General features: G+C 38.0%; 2 protein-coding genes across 2 annotated transcripts; both read right to left on the reverse strand.

Annotated features, from left to right (window-relative positions):
• Window positions 1-8,187: 8,187 nt before the first annotated feature.
• LOC131177316 (actin-interacting protein 1-2-like) lies at window positions 8,188-10,144 on the reverse strand. The gene has a single exon (XM_058142293.1). The coding sequence runs from the start codon at window positions 8,878-8,880 to the stop codon at window positions 8,398-8,400; it is 483 nt and encodes a 160-aa protein (XP_057998276.1). The 5' UTR covers window positions 8,881-10,144; the 3' UTR covers window positions 8,188-8,397.
• A 1,858-nt stretch (window positions 10,145-12,002) lies between these two features.
• On the reverse strand, window positions 12,003-15,934 carry LOC110636779 (multicopper oxidase LPR1 homolog 1-like). Its single transcript, XM_021786621.2, has 4 exons — window positions 15,868-15,934; window positions 15,271-15,523; window positions 12,371-13,837; window positions 12,003-12,257 (listed from the first exon to the last, which is right to left on the reverse strand). Exons 2-4 carry the CDS (start codon window positions 15,514-15,516, stop codon window positions 12,204-12,206), a joined length of 1,767 nt encoding a protein of 588 aa, XP_021642313.2. The 5' UTR covers window positions 15,517-15,523; window positions 15,868-15,934; the 3' UTR covers window positions 12,003-12,203.
• Window positions 15,935-16,883: the final 949 nt, after the last annotated feature.

Genomic DNA, 16,883 nt, shown 5'->3' on the forward strand with positions numbered 1-16,883 from the left:
TAACCTGCCACTTGGCTATCCTACCTGGCACGAATGGGCTTTCGAATACATATTTGATAGGATCCATCCTGGAGATGAGCCATGTCTGGTGATTCAACATGTAGTGCTTGAGGCGATTTGCTGTCTAGGCTAACGCGCAGTAAGTCTTTTCTAAGAAAGAGTACTTTGAATCACAATCATTGAACTTCTTACTTAGGTAATAAATAGCCATCTCCTTTCGCCCGGTATCATCATGTTGTCCCAAAACACATCCCATCGAGTTCTGCTGGACTGCCATATACAGGATAAGAGGCCTTCTCGCCACTGTGGGACCACATCGTGGTCTTGACAAGTATTGCTTGATCTTCTCAAAAGCCTCTTGGCAAACTGAATCCCATTGGGTAGAGTTGTTCTTCCGGAGTAGCCTGAAAATTGGCTCAGCTTTAGCAGTGAGATTGGCAATAAATCTCGAAATGTAGTTCAACTTTCCTAGAAAACTGCGCACCTCCCTTTCTGTTCTTGGGGATGGCATCTCTTGAATAGCTCGAACCTTGTCTGGATCAACCTCTATTCCCCTTTCGCTTACTATGAATCCCAACAACTTTCCCGATCTAGCTCCGAATATGCATTTGGCAGGGTTCAGTTTCAACTGGTATTTCTTGAGTCTCTCGAATACTTTCCTCAGTACCTGCACATGACCTTCTTCTCCCCGGGATTTGATGATCATATCATCCACATACACTTCCACCTCTTTATGCATCATATCGTGGAATAATGTGACCATTGCACGCTGGTAGGTAGCACCAGCATTCTTCAACCCAAAAGGCATGACCCGATAGCAAAATACTCACCATTGAGTGATGAAAGCAGTTTTATCCTTATCTTCCTCGTCCATCGGGATCTGATTGTACCCTGATGCCCCATCAATACACGAACACCGCCCAATCCCGCAAAGATTGTCAACTAACACATCAATGTGAGGGAGAGGGAAATCGTCTTTCAAGCTCGCTTTGTTGAGATCCCTGTAATCGACGCACACCCGAACTCTCCCGTCCTTCTTCATTACTGGGACCACATTAGCTATCCATTGGGGATATTTGACCACTTCCAGGAACCCAGCGTCATACTTTTCTTAACTTCATCCCGAACTTTGAGCAGTGTGTCGGGGTTCATTCTCCTTAACTTCTGCTTTACCGGGACTGTCCCTGGAATTAGGGGAATTTTGTGCATCACTATCTGGGGGTCCAAACTCACCATATCATCATAGCTCCAGGAAAATACGTCGAGGAATTCTTTAAGCAGACTGATCATATCTCCCAATTCTTCACTCTCCACTACCTTGAGTTCCCTTTTTACTTCTTCCGTGCCTAAGTTTATGGTATGCATTTCGTCTTCATAAGGCACTAGGGAAGGTTCATCCTTTTCACTGTCTTCTTGTGTAGGGTCTTCCTCAGAATCATTTGAAGTAATGGCAGTTATGGGGATTTCAAAATTAACCAGAGGAATCTCTGAATCTATTGGATTATTAGGTGTTAATTGATGAATGGTCCTGAATGAATAAAAAAATGTATATTAAGGATGGAATTCAAAAGAAAGAGAGAATTGGATTGAAAATGCGCTATTAATTCATTAACGTTTGTGCCATAAGAAAAAGGTCCATTTACAATATTACACTTGTCACCATGGACAAAATGATCAAGTGTAGATAACCAAAGGTACTTTACTCGAAATTGAGTACAGGGACGTCCTCAGTTGTCCAGTTGTTCAGCTCTTGCCCCTCAGTCGTTGGCAAGATTAGGGCCTCATACAAGGAATCCAGTTGGATGACATCAATGGATGGTTCTAGAGGAGACCCTTTGCATTCATCCCCAGGTTCTATCATATTTACTCCATTGCCCGCATTATGATTGGGCAACGGGTTTGAGGTAACATTGGGGAGGGAACCATTTCCCTCAATCTTCAACCACCCGTTCCGGATTAAAGCGTGCACTCTCCTCCGAGTGCCCCACGCTTATCGCTGAATGCCCTTGTGCTCCTCCATGATATTCACAATCGGCAAAGTGGCATCATACCACCGGGATATGGAGGCCGAATTGGGTCTAGGGGAACGGGTACAATTTGGTTTATACCGACAAGGTATCGGTATATTTCACTGAGTGGGAGGAGAAGAGGTGGATCAGGGTTTCTTGGGGGTCTTGGGTTGTTTTGTGGTGGTCTTGGTTGAGCAGGAGGAGGAGGTGGTCTTGGTTGGTAATTTGTAGGTGAATGGTATTGTGGGCGTGGGTGTGGATAATTTGGGAAAGGAGGTGAAATATTTGCTATTGTTTGGCCGTGAGGGGGAGGATATGGCCGATATTTGTTTTGAGGGAATGGGGAATAATTGTTTTGACAGGTGACAGAATGCACATCACCCTCCTTCTTCTTGCCAAAGCTGGCAGTCTTCTTCGCAGGGTTCTCAGCCAACTCCTGCAACCGTCCCATTCTTAGATTGGCCTCAATTCTTTCGCCGGCCTGTATGATGTCAGAGAAGCTGTTGGAGGTGTTCCCAATCATCAAGTTGAAGTAAGGGGCCTTCAAAGTTTCGATGAACAGAGAGCATAGCTCATTGTCGGTCACCGGAGGGTATACTTCCGCCGCCTTTTCTCTCCATCTCTGGGCATACTGCTTGAAACCTTCCCGGTCTTTCTGTGCCAAGTTCTGGAGGTCCCTCCTTGTGGGTGCCGCATCACAATTGAATTTGTATTGCTTCAAGAAGGTATCAGCTAAATCCTTCCAGGAGTGCAGCTTGCTCCTGTCCAATTGTATGCACCATCTTAGAGCTGCTCCGGAGAGGCTCTCGTGAAAGAAGTGAATGAGAAGTCGGTCATCTTCTGTTAGGGCAGACATTTTGGCAATGTAGGTTGCCAGGTGGATGCGGGGATCTGAGTTCCCGGTGTACTTGTCGAAATCCGGAACCTTGAATTTGGGTGGCACCACCACATCTGGCACCAGTCTTAGTGATGCCACGTCGACCGAACCATACATATTCAGTCCTTCAATTGCTCTCAATCTCTCCTCTAGAGGAAATAGTTTCTCACTTTCTTTTGTCTTATTTTCCCCTCCCACTGCATGATATGCTCCCCCGGTCGGGAGCTGAGGGGTGGAGTGAATTGGAGGGATTAGGATTGAAGGGTGAGGCTCGGCATTTGAGACAGCCGGGTAATAGGAGAAAGGCAGGTCATTAGTCATGACGACCGGATTGACAAAGTGATCGCTGTCCGGGATAGGTGATTGAAAGGTGAAAGAAGTTGAAGCTTGGTGAGGATCATTTGTTGGAGGTGGTGGAGGAGGTAATGGTAGGCTAGGCTCTGAAGTGGGTTTATTCTGGGACATTTCCCTCATTAGTCTCATAAGTTCTGAGACCTGATCTTTCAATTCGGAAACTTGCCCCTGTAGGTTCTGTACTTGTTCCTGATCTTCCATTATCTTCCTTGTTCGAGATCTTGTTAAGTATACTCGCTTGGGTGGAACCGTGTGCTTGGTCAGACTTGCCTTGTTTGAAGCAATATTGATTTCCTGTAAGGAGTAAAAAAAAAAAAAAAAAAAAAAAGAAGATTTTAAATGAACCTTGAATTTTGCAAAGAAACTAAAAGTCCTGGTCTGGACGAAGGATACAGTGGCATTTGATAGCTGGGTTGAAATCTGTAAAAGGATTATCGCATCAATTTTATCATGGCATCGTTCGATAGTCTGACCATGAATGACTGGATTGAACGCGCATCCATGATACCTGTCCATATGGCGCATCCAATTTTTTGCATAACCCTAGCGAGGAGGTTCCTACGGGAGTCATACTATTCATTCACAATTTTGCTAAACCATGGCCCGAACCGCCTCATAGGTTCAACAATGGTTTAGCATTCTGTTCTGGTCTAAGAACTTCTTCTGCCGACTGACTCGAGGATGCCATATTAAAAATGATGCTTATCCTTTTACAGACCTTAATTTGGTGATGCCTGCGGGAAAAACTTATTAGCAAGATGAATTAGGGTAATTTTGAATCATACTGTTGACAGGATGACACGTACACATTTATCAAAGTAGGAAAATGTGTAGGTGTTTTAGTAGAATTCAAGATTACCCTCACAAAAATGAACAAAAGGAAATTAAAGCAGAAAAGGATGAGAGTAAGTATGCCCCTTTTGTCCTATAATAGGGAGACTCCTGATATCGGACGAGCGCTACCTATTTGGGTAGTTCTATCTTATAAGGTAGCTTACTATGGCTTTCAGCTATCGTGATAGTTTAGCTCAGGGTCTAATTTTCTAAAAGCCACAGGTTCCCAAATTGCCCCTACTGTAAACAGTAGAGCCCCATTCTATAACCATGATATTATCGGGAAAATTCCACGAGTATCACAGTGGATAGAACGAGTTTCAATTTGAGCAGAAGCCTTCACGGATACTAACGGGGTAGAACCCACGGGTACCGCTACATGACTCCCTCCTACTTTCCTAAAAGGGGAAGAAAGCCCGGGTATAGGGCCAAAGTGTGTGAGGACATCGTGTGAGTGTTTAGTGTGTGAAGGGACACTTTTACCTCTTCCCAATTCAGGGGGATTTTATTTTTCCATTTTTCTTTTTTTCTTTTTTGAAACGAAGAGCAATCAGAGGAAATAAAATCAGAAACAAGCAAAATAGTTAGCAGCAATAATGTATAAAACATCGCTGAATAAGCCCATTTAACTATAATTTGATCGGACAAAATTAAATCTACTCTTGGACCACTAGACCGGGGCTAAGTCAGTCTTTGTACTGTCCCCAGTGGAGTCACCAAGCTGTCGCAAGGGATTTTGCGGTCGCCTAGTCGATCACTCACCGAAGTGGGAAAGAGTGAGGAGTCGCCACCTTAGTTTTAAGGGAAACTAAAGAAAACCATTTGTGAAAATAAATTGAAATGAAACCACTTCAAGGCAGAGATTCTAGGTTCGGGGTCCGTAAACGGGTGGGGAAGGTGTTAGGCACCCCACCTCGTCCCTTAATAAGGGTAAGTAGATTTAACTTTGTATTAGTTAGGAGGGCTTAAATGGATATGTTGATCCTTTTGACTAAAGGAGCATTTGATTTTTCACTAAATTTGGATCACCCAGATACATAAGTAAATGAGACAACCTTACTGAGCAAATTGCTGATGCTCCGCTGACCCTAGGCGATTGCTTCCTCAAGTTCACTCTGCTTCTCACCACATTGAGTGTTCCGACAGCTGTTTCCTTCCACATTGGGTGTTCCGACAGCGGATTAAGCTCCGATCGGCGACACCCTTGGGATCAGTTATAAACCTGGGACTCTTTAGATAGGATGTTCCACCGGTCTCTAGAGATCGCCCAAATGATGTAATCCTTCAATGTAATCAGATCTCTAGAGATCGCCCAAATGATGTAGTTAGACCTTTATTGTCATCCGATCTCTAGAGATCGCCCAAATGATGTAATCCGATCTTTTGGAAATAAAAATCTTGTTTCTCCAATTATTATCTTATTGATTATTTTCCGATCTCTGATATATTTGTCCGATCTGGTTCCTAACAAAACGACTCTTAACTAATCCTTCATTCAAAATATTCAACTTATTATGCCGATCTCCATTTAATCGATCTCCTTGGAATGTTCGAGAGACGTGTCAGAACAGCTGGCGAATCTCGTTAACCGATGCACTGCCTAGAACCTCGTGAGCATTAAATGCTCGGACAAGTATAAATAGGGGTGAAGGGTTAGCCATTTGCTCCTGTATGTCATTTTCAATCTCTCGCTCACAACCTCAAAGTTCTCTCGTTTGCTCAAGTTCTTCCGACGCCGATCCGACTCCGGTAAGGGCTTTGATCTTCTTTTTAGTTTAAGTTCTTTGTTTTCTTTGAAAATGAGCGGTGTCGAGGGTCAAAGAGCGGCGAGTCCTCCTTCTATTCAGTTCTCGTGGTCGTCTGACGAAGAAGAGGTGGTCGAACAGAATCATGTTCTGGCTGAAAGGGATCGTGCTCTCAGGGAAGTCGAGGCGCTCCGGGCCAACGATGCTTCTCAGGTCGCCCAACTTATCGAGGAGCTTAAGGCGAAAGACGAAGAAATGGTGACAGGGATAGCTGGTGCCTATGTGAATGCTCACAAGGACCTCTTGGTCGAACTCCAGAAGCGTTACACAGAAGAGGACTTCTCTTGGATGGCCGACCTGGCTCCCGGGGGCGAGGGTGAGGATAGTGAAGAGGAAGGAGAGGATGAGCAAAATGTAGATCAGGCTGGGGGTGATCCCCCAGCCGAATAACTTGTACAAATTTCGCGATGAAATGAAATATAATGCCTTTTGTTTGATGAATGGTTGTGATCGGAACATTTCTAAACACTTGATTGTCTGAGTATATTGAAATAACTGAAAGCTATTATTATCCTAAGTGTGAGAGATCGGAAAAACATAATGAGCATGAGATCGGTAGGAAAGAAATGTTGAACGGGACTTGATTAAAATTAGAAATTTAACTTGAACACTTAAGATCGGAATCCTCATTAAACCGGACCAAAACCTTAGCTTTTAAACTTTTGAAAGGGAGATCGGCAATAAAACTGGTAAGAAAAGATTTGGTGTCAGTTCATTTTGTCTATTAACAGAGACCAGGAATATACTTGTCTGGTCCGGAGATTCGACAATGGGTTCGAGAGATCAGTGAGCGATTTAATAGACTGGTAAGGCTTTGACTGATGTGAGGACTTAGCATTAATTTAATTCTTTGTGAGGAGAGATCGGAAATGTTACTGTCTATCAAAGAGAGATCGGAAATGTGACTGCCTATCAAAGAGAGATCGGAAATGTGACTGGCTGTCAAAATTAGACTTAGTACTGAGGTCAGTTTCAAAGTTTTATTGATTTTGGGGATCGGCCAAAATATGGTGTCGACAATATACCCCACCCAAATGAGCTCCCTTTATGGTCATCCGACTAGATGCAGGCTTGTCCACTTCGTACATAATGACACAAGTGTCAAGTGATCCAGTAGCAACCACGCTGCTATCAGGAGACCAAGCATGGCAATTTATGCGGGCAGTATGGTATAACATGTTCTTAAGTTGTGAAAAATATAACTAACAAGATTATGAGGTAACAAACTAGAATACTTAAAAAAGCAAATAAGAGGACATCTACTGTTGTTGCCATTCTTAAATAAAGCAAGGTACACATTCTTAAATAAAACAATAAACTGACGACCAGGCCTAAGGGGGATCTGACAGTATACAATCATAGGAGTATTTCAAATCAAGGATCAATGCTTGGTTCAATGTAATATACCAGTCGGGCTTTGCCTGGTAGAATAAATCAAACCCTTGTGTAATAAACTCATCTATCTCCTCACAGAACAAGGACACAGTACACGACAAGACTAGAATTAGGTAATAGCAAACTTGATGTTTAAGTGTAAGAATAATAGCACCAATGCATACATTATGGATACGCTAGTGTCTAATAGTTATGATATGGTTTGTCTACACTATTGTCTAATAGTTAATCTATGGTTCACCTAGGAGTATCTGGTTGCATCCGTATTAAACAAACAAAATGTCAACCAAAAATAAGGGAGTGTTTATAAAATGATGAAATGATATTCAGGACTTGAATATCCTTTGCACTTGTCAGAGAGTAGAGACTTTGAGACTAACAGTTTACATCAAAATTCTTTAGGTGGCTTGGTGGCCCGGAGGCTATTGTGGACTTCTTCTGAAACAGGGTTCAAGCATCTAACAGGCAACTTGCACTTTCAACATTTCCGAAAGCAGGTCAAATTCATTTTAATCTGGAAGGCCAGGTTGCAGTGGGATTAGTGGATCAGCTAATTTTAATCAGGCTTTGACCACTCACAGGTGTTTGGGCAGTCAACTAGATCAGTTAACAAAGCAACTCCTTGTTAACCAGGTCCAACTAATCAGGTTTTAAATACTTGACTGTACCTATTCTCACTATTCTAAGGGCATGTTTACTTCATGTTGAAAATGGTATGAGCAGTCAACTGGATAATCTAATTTTAGTTATACTTCCAACAGACTTATCATGTGACTAGGTTTAACTACATGACTAAGCTTATCATGTGTACATACACCATCACTAATAGAAATGGATCTCATTGCATGAAGCCCACTCTTTTGTGAGAGCTACCTATGTACACCCAGTGTAGGTAAGTTTCTTACCTCCAGGCAAAGTGCTAGAAAATTTTAAGGCCTTCTCATAACTTACTAGATCAGCAAAGTTGTGAGCCAAGTTGGTGAGCCAATCAGTTGTATCACTCTTAAAATAAATATAATGTTATTTCACACACGCACACACAACAAACATAGGTTTGCACATTTGTCACTTCTGCTAAACTAATCAAATGTCATAAATAAACAGTTTTACGGCAACAAAATTGTCAAATTAAATTAGGAGAACAAGGTACCTCTCGGGAGACTCGGTCCCAAACAATAGCTTCTCTATTTGCATCACCAGCTGCAAAAATTGAAACATCTGGAGAGTAACGTATGACACTGACAGCCCCATGACGTTTCTCAAGTACTGCTTCTTCCTTAAGATTGTCACCTGTTATAGAATATACATGCAATTTGCCATCATGCCCACCTATGATTGCTTCACTTCCATCATGTGCAATTGCAGATGCTGTCACCGAAAAACCAAGATTGATTGTTGACACTATTTTTGTGCCACGGAGCATGACAACACCTGAATCAATTGTGACCAAAGCAAGCCCAGGATTGAGAAGGGCAAGACTAAAGTCTTTTGGTTGACTGCTAATGTCAATGGAATTGGCATCTCCACATTGGTCCCCTTGAAAACGAACTCTCCAAATCCAGGCACAGGGAAAGGGAAGAAAGAAAAGCATTACGAGCAGAACCATCACATATAATTTTTTTTTTTTTCCAAAAAATGATGGTGCCTCAGGAAAAAGTCATGTTTAATTAATCAAACCTAAGTAGAATTTTATCTAATTATTTATTAAAGTCACGAAGAAACAACAACAACAACAACAATAATAATAATAATAATAATAATAATAATAATAATAATCCATTTGTGGCTTTACAGAATCTGGGACTAACAAATGATTTGACAAATCATCCATACCAAGTAATTTCATCATCATATTTTGTAGATCTTCCATTGATTGTCAATTTTATAAGCCAAGAAATTACATAAATGAGTGAATTATTGAGGATATTTTATAATTTCAGCAACAAGCAGCAACTTACATTGGAAGAAAAATCTCACCAATGCTATTTAAAGACACTTTAAAACTTTCTCCAAATAACTTTCCAGATAAAAGTTCAATTACCAGTGGAGTCTAACTGTCTTCTTTTGTCAGTTTTATACTGTATATATTTGAACTCGAGGATTTCAAAATATTTGCTGGGGAAATACTTCTCCTTGGAAATTCAATTATAGCTTTAGATGCATATTATTTGTTCATAAGCTAAGTATCAAATAATGAAAGAGAAGCCACAATCAAGATATATTCTGTCTACATAATTAAATAAGGAAGAAAAAAGATTGTAACAAGCATGTTCTCTTTCACTTTCTTAACTCTATAATTGATTAGAAATGGAAACAAAAAGTAAATATAGTTATTTCAAAGTAGAATTGAAGAATATATGCATGTCAGTCACCTTATTATCAAATCCAGATGTGACAATTTCTTCTTCAACAGCAGCTGTACCCAATGCCTTGAATCCATTTAACTATCAAACCATCATAACTACCGGACAATATAGTTTTTTGGACATTTTTAAGCACAGCTAATGATGTAGCATTCTTCATATGTCCAGATATTTGTCGTGGACTTTTTTTGAGATCACTTGCAAAGAAGATGCTAATTGTGCCACCAAGGGACACAGTGACAAGATAATCATTCTGCCAAAGGCAACCAACTAGCATGTCATCAACTCCACCTGAGCCAGAACATGCCAATGTTTTCTTCAATTCCCCATTACCATCTTCACAGATCTCCCACACTTTCGCTGACTTACCAGCAGAAATGGTCAGAACCTACAAAATAATTTAGTCCTATTGTCAGTCAGTACTGGTACTGGGTGAAGCAGCATTGGACGAAGACACTAGACAGAGTTTAGGAATTTTATTTATTGCAAAATTAGGAAGTTTAGAGTTTTATTCTTTAGGGATTCTATAATTATTACGTTTATTATTATTATTTCCTAGTTCATCGTATTTAGTATTCCGAACTAGAGTTAAATTAGGGTTCCTAATTCACTTATGATTAGAATTGCAAAGCAACACTATATATAGGACTAGAAATTCTATTATTCGGTAGCTTTTGATTACGTGGAAACCTAATATTTTATTTATTTATTTATTTTAATTAGCTAACAATAATTTAATATAATTATCTAAAAAAATATATTTTATTGGATGGCCTGCTTATTTATTTTTATAGATATATTATTTTTGAAATTAAATATATATTTGTAGTCTGAACAACTCAGTTCAATGATGACTCTTATCCCATTCTACACCTAATGAAACTCTTGAAATATATATACCCTAATAATATCTTTCTGTTAAACTTTGCTCTCAAAGCCTGTTTATCACCTCCTTTTATACCAAATACTCTCAACAGGTATTTTCATCATCTTTTATTTATTGTTATATATATATATATATATATATATATATATATATATATATATATATATATATATATATATATATATTTACGATTTATAATCTGATGTACGCAGAGAATCCCTAAATTTTTATTTCTCTATTCATTACCTTTAATTCTGTTTTCAAGGTAAAAATTCTCGTTCTTTGTTCAATAATGGGTGAATCTGATTTTATTTTCTTTCCTTGATCTGTTACAACTACTCTAGAAATTCATTTTTTTTCTTTAATCATTGGTATTGAATTGGGTTGATCATGATTACTGTTGGACAATAACTGATTTTTATTAAAAAAAAAAAGAAAATATATAAAAGGTTTCCTCTTTACCGATACTTGTAATACACACACACACACACACAAACACACACACACACACACACACACACATATATATATATATATTTCGGTGGATGGTGGGACGACAGGGACATGGAGTTGGTTTCGGTGGATGAACGGGACGCAGAGCCAACTCTAGTGTGTGTGTGTATTATATATATATATATATATATATATATATATAAATAAGAAAATATATAAAAGGTTTCCTCTTTACCGATACTTGTAATACACACACACACACACACACACACACACACACACACATATATATATATATATATATATGGAGTTGGCTTTGCATCCCGTTCATCCACCGAAACCAACTCCATGTCCCTGTCGTCCCACCATCCACCGAAATATATATATATATATATACACACACAAAAGAGTTGGCTCTGCGTCCCGTTCATCCACCGAAACCAACTCCACATCCCTGTCGTCCCACCATCCACCGAAATATATATATATATATATATATATATATATATATATATATATATGGAGTTGGCTTTGCATCCCGTTCATCCACCGAAACCAACTCCATGTCCTTGTCGTCCCACCATCCACCAAAATATATAGGGCGACAGAGACGTGGAGTTGGTTTCGGTGGATGAACGGGACGAAGAGCCAACTCTTTTTTATATATATATATATATATATATATATATATATATATTTTTTTTTTTTTTTTTTTTTTTTGCTGCTTTGTGGGACGACAGGGACGTGGAGTTGGTTTTATCGGTGGATGGTGGGACGACAGGGATGTGGAGTTGGTTTCGTATATATATGGACGCAGAGCCAACTCTTTTGTGTATATATATATATATACGAAACCATATATATACGAAACCAACTCCACGTCCTTGTCGTCCCACCATCCACCGAAATATATATATACGTGGAGTTGGTTTTGGTATATATATATATATATATATATATATGGATATAAATGCTATTTTAAAAATTATTATGGAATAGAGCTGAATAAGGCAATTCTAATGCCGGTAGGTTAACATTTGGTAAATTTGAATTTATTCCTTAATTACAACAAGAAAAATGGGCAAAATAACATGGAAACGGAAACTTAAAGCCCCACAAAACAAAACATGCGAAAAAAAAAAAAACAACAGCACATAAAGAAATGACTCGATATATAGTATAAATTTACATTTCCACATATATAATTCATATATATATGTGTATTTTTCAAGGAAGAAGCTTCAGTGGACGTATCATAGCATTATCTTCATGATCCAAAATCTGCATGAAAAGAACATCATCGATGAATCAATCAATCAATCAATCAATCAATCAGAATCATGATCATGTAATAGAAGAAGAAAAGAAAGTGTTTAGATGGAATCTAAACTTACATGGCAGTGATACACATAACCTGGTTCTGCACTTGCGTCAAAAGGATACGCCTTTGCTTTGTTATTCTCAACCAAATTAAACTTAACCACCACCGTCGTCTGGTACCCAGGTTCAATCTTCACCGTGTTCTTCCAAGTCTTCTCGTTTTCCGGCGTATTAATCACCTTCCCAGTTGCGTGCTTACTCACGTTGCATGCAATTGCATCGTTCTTAACACTCATGCACGCACTGAATGTAGATAAATCCACCAGCTCCTGCGCTTTAAGTGCTTGAATTGTACCGAGATGGACGTGTAATGGGTGATTATCGCCGGTCAGGTTTATCACTTCCCATACTTCTGTGCTGCCGGATTTTGGCGTCTCCGTTACCGGATCTTCAAATCTTTTCCCATTTATGTATAAATGGGTTGGAGCTCCGGTTTGACTTTGGTACTCGTACATCACAATGTACCTTGTAACTGCTGCTCCTGCTGTTGATGCCGTCTGATATTCAACCAAATTTGGTGGGACTCGTGATGTATCAGGCGGTGTCGGTGATTTAGGGTTAATGATGAACTTCATGATCTTACTGTTCAGCTCGTCAACCGAATTACCAGTCGGGTACGGGTATGGAGCATCATTGGTCAAAACGGATTCTTTGGCAGATGCTTTCGAGAAATCAATGATGACGTCAGCAATCTCCGAAGGAGCTAGGAGTATGGTGGGTGTAGAGATTGGATAAGGTAGGTATGATGCATCTGATCCTACTTGGATAAAAGATAAGCCGTTGGATAAGGAAAAACGGAAGTATCTTGCATTGGCGGCGTTGATTATGCGGAATCTGTATTTTCTTCGTTTGACCTCAAGATAAGGCCAAGCTTTACCGTTGACAATAACAGCGTCACCGAAGTATTCCGGTTGCCATTGCGGGTGTATTGTGGGATTGATTCCAGTGTAATTCATGTACAACGAACCATCTTTGTAAAAGCTTCGGTCGACGATCATTAAATGACGATCAAACTCTGGGCCCATTGGGAGTTTTAATTTTGCGTCGAGATATGGATCGCGAATTACATAGGCTGCAATCAAACCAGCTAGGAGATTGACACGTGTCAGACCAACTGCATGATCATGGTACCAGAGATTACCAGAGTGTTGCACGTTAGGGTAAGTATACGTTCGTTGAGACCATGTAGGCCCAGTCTCACGAAATCCTGCTGTGAACCAAGCTAAAGCATGACCGTCCGATGTTGGTGGATGGACCCCACCGTGGAGATGAACAACAGTGGGGACACCTCCGTGCTTAGGGATGGCTGTTGGGACCGTTGGATCCCACGGGAGTATGTGAGATTGAGGGAGAAAATTTTGCCACGTCACAGATGTAGGTACTCCTTTAATTGCCTCTATAGTGGGGCCAGGTACAGTGGCGGTTGCAGCCGATGTTCCGTAAGCAAATACAGTTGTGGCTGGGAAATCGCGGTGAAATTTCTGAAAGAAATAATAAAACGATGTCGTTTAAATGAATTACACAAAATAACTATATTTTTAAAATAATTAAAAACAAGTGTTACATAATAATAATAATAATAATAATAATAATAATTTATCGAGGTTAATAATACTTGAAAACGAGTAATGAACAACTGAATAACATAGGTCAAAGTTCATAGTCCAATTCAAGTAATTGTAAGGTACTTAGAAAATGAATTCAAATATTCGAATAAAGAGTTACTCGTCTGAGTATATTCCTGGACAATTGGATTAAGATAAGGATTTCAAGATAACTGCCGTAATTAGAGTTCTAGATAAAGTGAATTTTTAATTTCACTTAATTACAATCTCCTAATCCTAATAGAAATACACTAAAATATAAATAAATGTTATCAGCTACGTTAATGGAATTAGTTTTATTCATTTATAATCTATTTTCCATTACTAATTTAAGTATTGGAGTGGTAGTTAACTGTTTTCTATTATCTTGCAGATCTAATACTCAAATCAATCATTCTATACCCATAAAAAAATGTTTATAGTTAAATATATAATTTTAATGTTAGATAAATATACTTATGAAATATTTTATTAAACTAATTTACTGTTATGTAATTATATATGCAATTATCCCTATCGAAGTCGTTGCTGTGTCGTAGTTGATATAGCATAATATATTCTAGAACTTTGAAAACAAATCCTCCCTATGATTGCAATTAATTAATTATAAAATTTTACTATTAATTTTATTTTAAAATTACAATTTATTTGTCATTTTTCACAGTGAATATGACCTGTAAGACACGTTACCTCCCCAAGATTCAATGTTAAAAATTAAAAATAGCATACTTTTAATAAAAATAATGAGGAAAAAAAATTAAATAATATTGTTTTCATTAGAGAGAGAAAAAATAAATTATTTTATTGTTTATTTACTTATACTTTATAAAGTGGTCTGTAAGATATGTAATTATTGTCCATTAGGACTGGACAATAAATTATTTTTAAAATTAATTTAAAGACTATGATTTGCATACACCAATTATTATATATGGCTTTTTTTTTTTAAGAATTATTATATATGACTTATTGGACGTGTAATGAATATTATATTTGACTCTTGAATACTTGAGCAAGACAATTATATAGTTGCTTCCAGGTAAGTGGCAGGCTGTAGAACATTAAATAAATATTAAAAATATGAGAAATTAATTAAATTTATTGAGTTTATATATCTTGCAAATCCCATTAAATTTTAAATATAAACCACAGATGATAAAAAGAGACATGATTTATTTGAATTTTATATAAATTTTTACTTGAAACTCAAAACTCAATGGATATTGAGGCAGACTCATGGCATCTAACAGAGTTGAATGGAGAGAGAGAGAGAGAGAGAGAGGGAAGGAAGGGCCAGAAGAAACTCATACCCATTTGATCTGATACATGCCAATAGTGAGTTTGGCTGGGTTGGGAGATCCATATTTGTTGGTGGTGTAACCAAAGAGCTTAGGCATCTCTGGAAGTTCATCAACGTACATTTGAAGAGAAGCAGCAATTTCATGCAGAGTTGCTTCTGTAACTGGGCTAGGTTGTGCCATAGATATGCTACAGCTTACCATGATTAAGAGTAGAACTGCCCATGATGATTTCTCCATCTTCATGATCATCTTCATTTTCTACCTTCACAATAACCCCAAAAAAAAAACCATTAATAATATACATGATCATTAGCTAAACAGGCATGAAGGTTCCATCTCCATGCATAGATATTGGGATATTTTCATTTCTTAAAAGCTTACAAGAATATATTCCTAGCTACCCATCAATGTTGTTGGTAAGATTTCTTGAGGAAAAGGACAATCTTAAACAAACAGCTTGTTTAAACACTCTTAATTAATAGTTAGGAGGTTAAATAATCATCTAAATAAATGATAATGATTAGAAAATCATTATCTAACATGGGAAAATATGAAAAACAAAAGAAAATTAAAGAAGAAAGAATGCAATATTGTCATAGCATGTACCTCAAGAGAGAGAGAGAGAGAGAGAGGAAGGGAGAGAGAGTGGGGGGAATGCGTGTGGCGAGCACAAGGCAAGCGATGATGAGATGGACTTTGAGCTCAGCTCTATTTATAGCGAGTGATAGCTGTTATTAGGTGTATAAGCTCTTGCATGTATATTCTGTGTGCGCTGAAATTGACTTCCCTAATCCTTGTATCATTATTATTAAAGCAATTTAGCAAATCGAATAGTTGTTTGAACTAAATAAATGTGATGATAAAATAAATAAGTAAAATTGAGAACACTAAATTTAAGAGATTCAACGTAAGCCTATCTTAACAAGAATCAGAGAATAATATTTAAACCTTAAAATATCAAATATACATTCAAAGTTCTCACTTGTTAGAGACTCTCCTGTGAAATACTCTTCATATCTCTCTCTTATTATAAAGAAGCAACAAGGATTCAACATAGTTGAACCTACATATATTTTGAATTTGAGAGATTAGATCGAGTTATCAGATCGACTTTCCTTCTAAGTAATCATTGCTTGTACATTAAAGTGCTTTTAACAATAAATGTTTAAACATAGTTGTGAAATTTTCTGAGTCAGTGAGTGCTGCAGATTGTTGGCAATATTCGATTTTTGAATTTGGAGTTGCTTCCATCAAATTGGCTTTCCTTTACTTGTATTTTCTTTCAATTTTTTTAGTTAATCGATGGAGGATTCCAACATTGCCCTCTAAAAGTGTAATTGGAAGGGATTAATTTTAGTTTTAGTTTTAGTTCTAGTTATCACTTGTCAATGACATAGCTAATTATTTTTAAGGGAGCTAAAGTAAAATTAATTGTGTTATCATGACACCCCTCAATCCCCTAGCTCTGTTTGTGTCACTTGTACTGCATGTGATGGCTCCATCTAAGGTTCCACCTTTTCTTTATTACATAGCTCATGGCTTTAGTTTCTTTTTTTTTTTTCTTACTAATTCATGGATTCACCTGACTCATTGCGATATTACCCATCATATTTTTTTAATCC

The sequence above is a fragment of the Hevea brasiliensis genome, unplaced genomic scaffold (genome assembly GCF_030052815.1).
Source record: "Hevea brasiliensis isolate MT/VB/25A 57/8 unplaced genomic scaffold, ASM3005281v1 Scaf4, whole genome shotgun sequence".
Classification (NCBI taxonomy): Eukaryota; Viridiplantae; Streptophyta; class Magnoliopsida; order Malpighiales; family Euphorbiaceae; genus Hevea; species Hevea brasiliensis.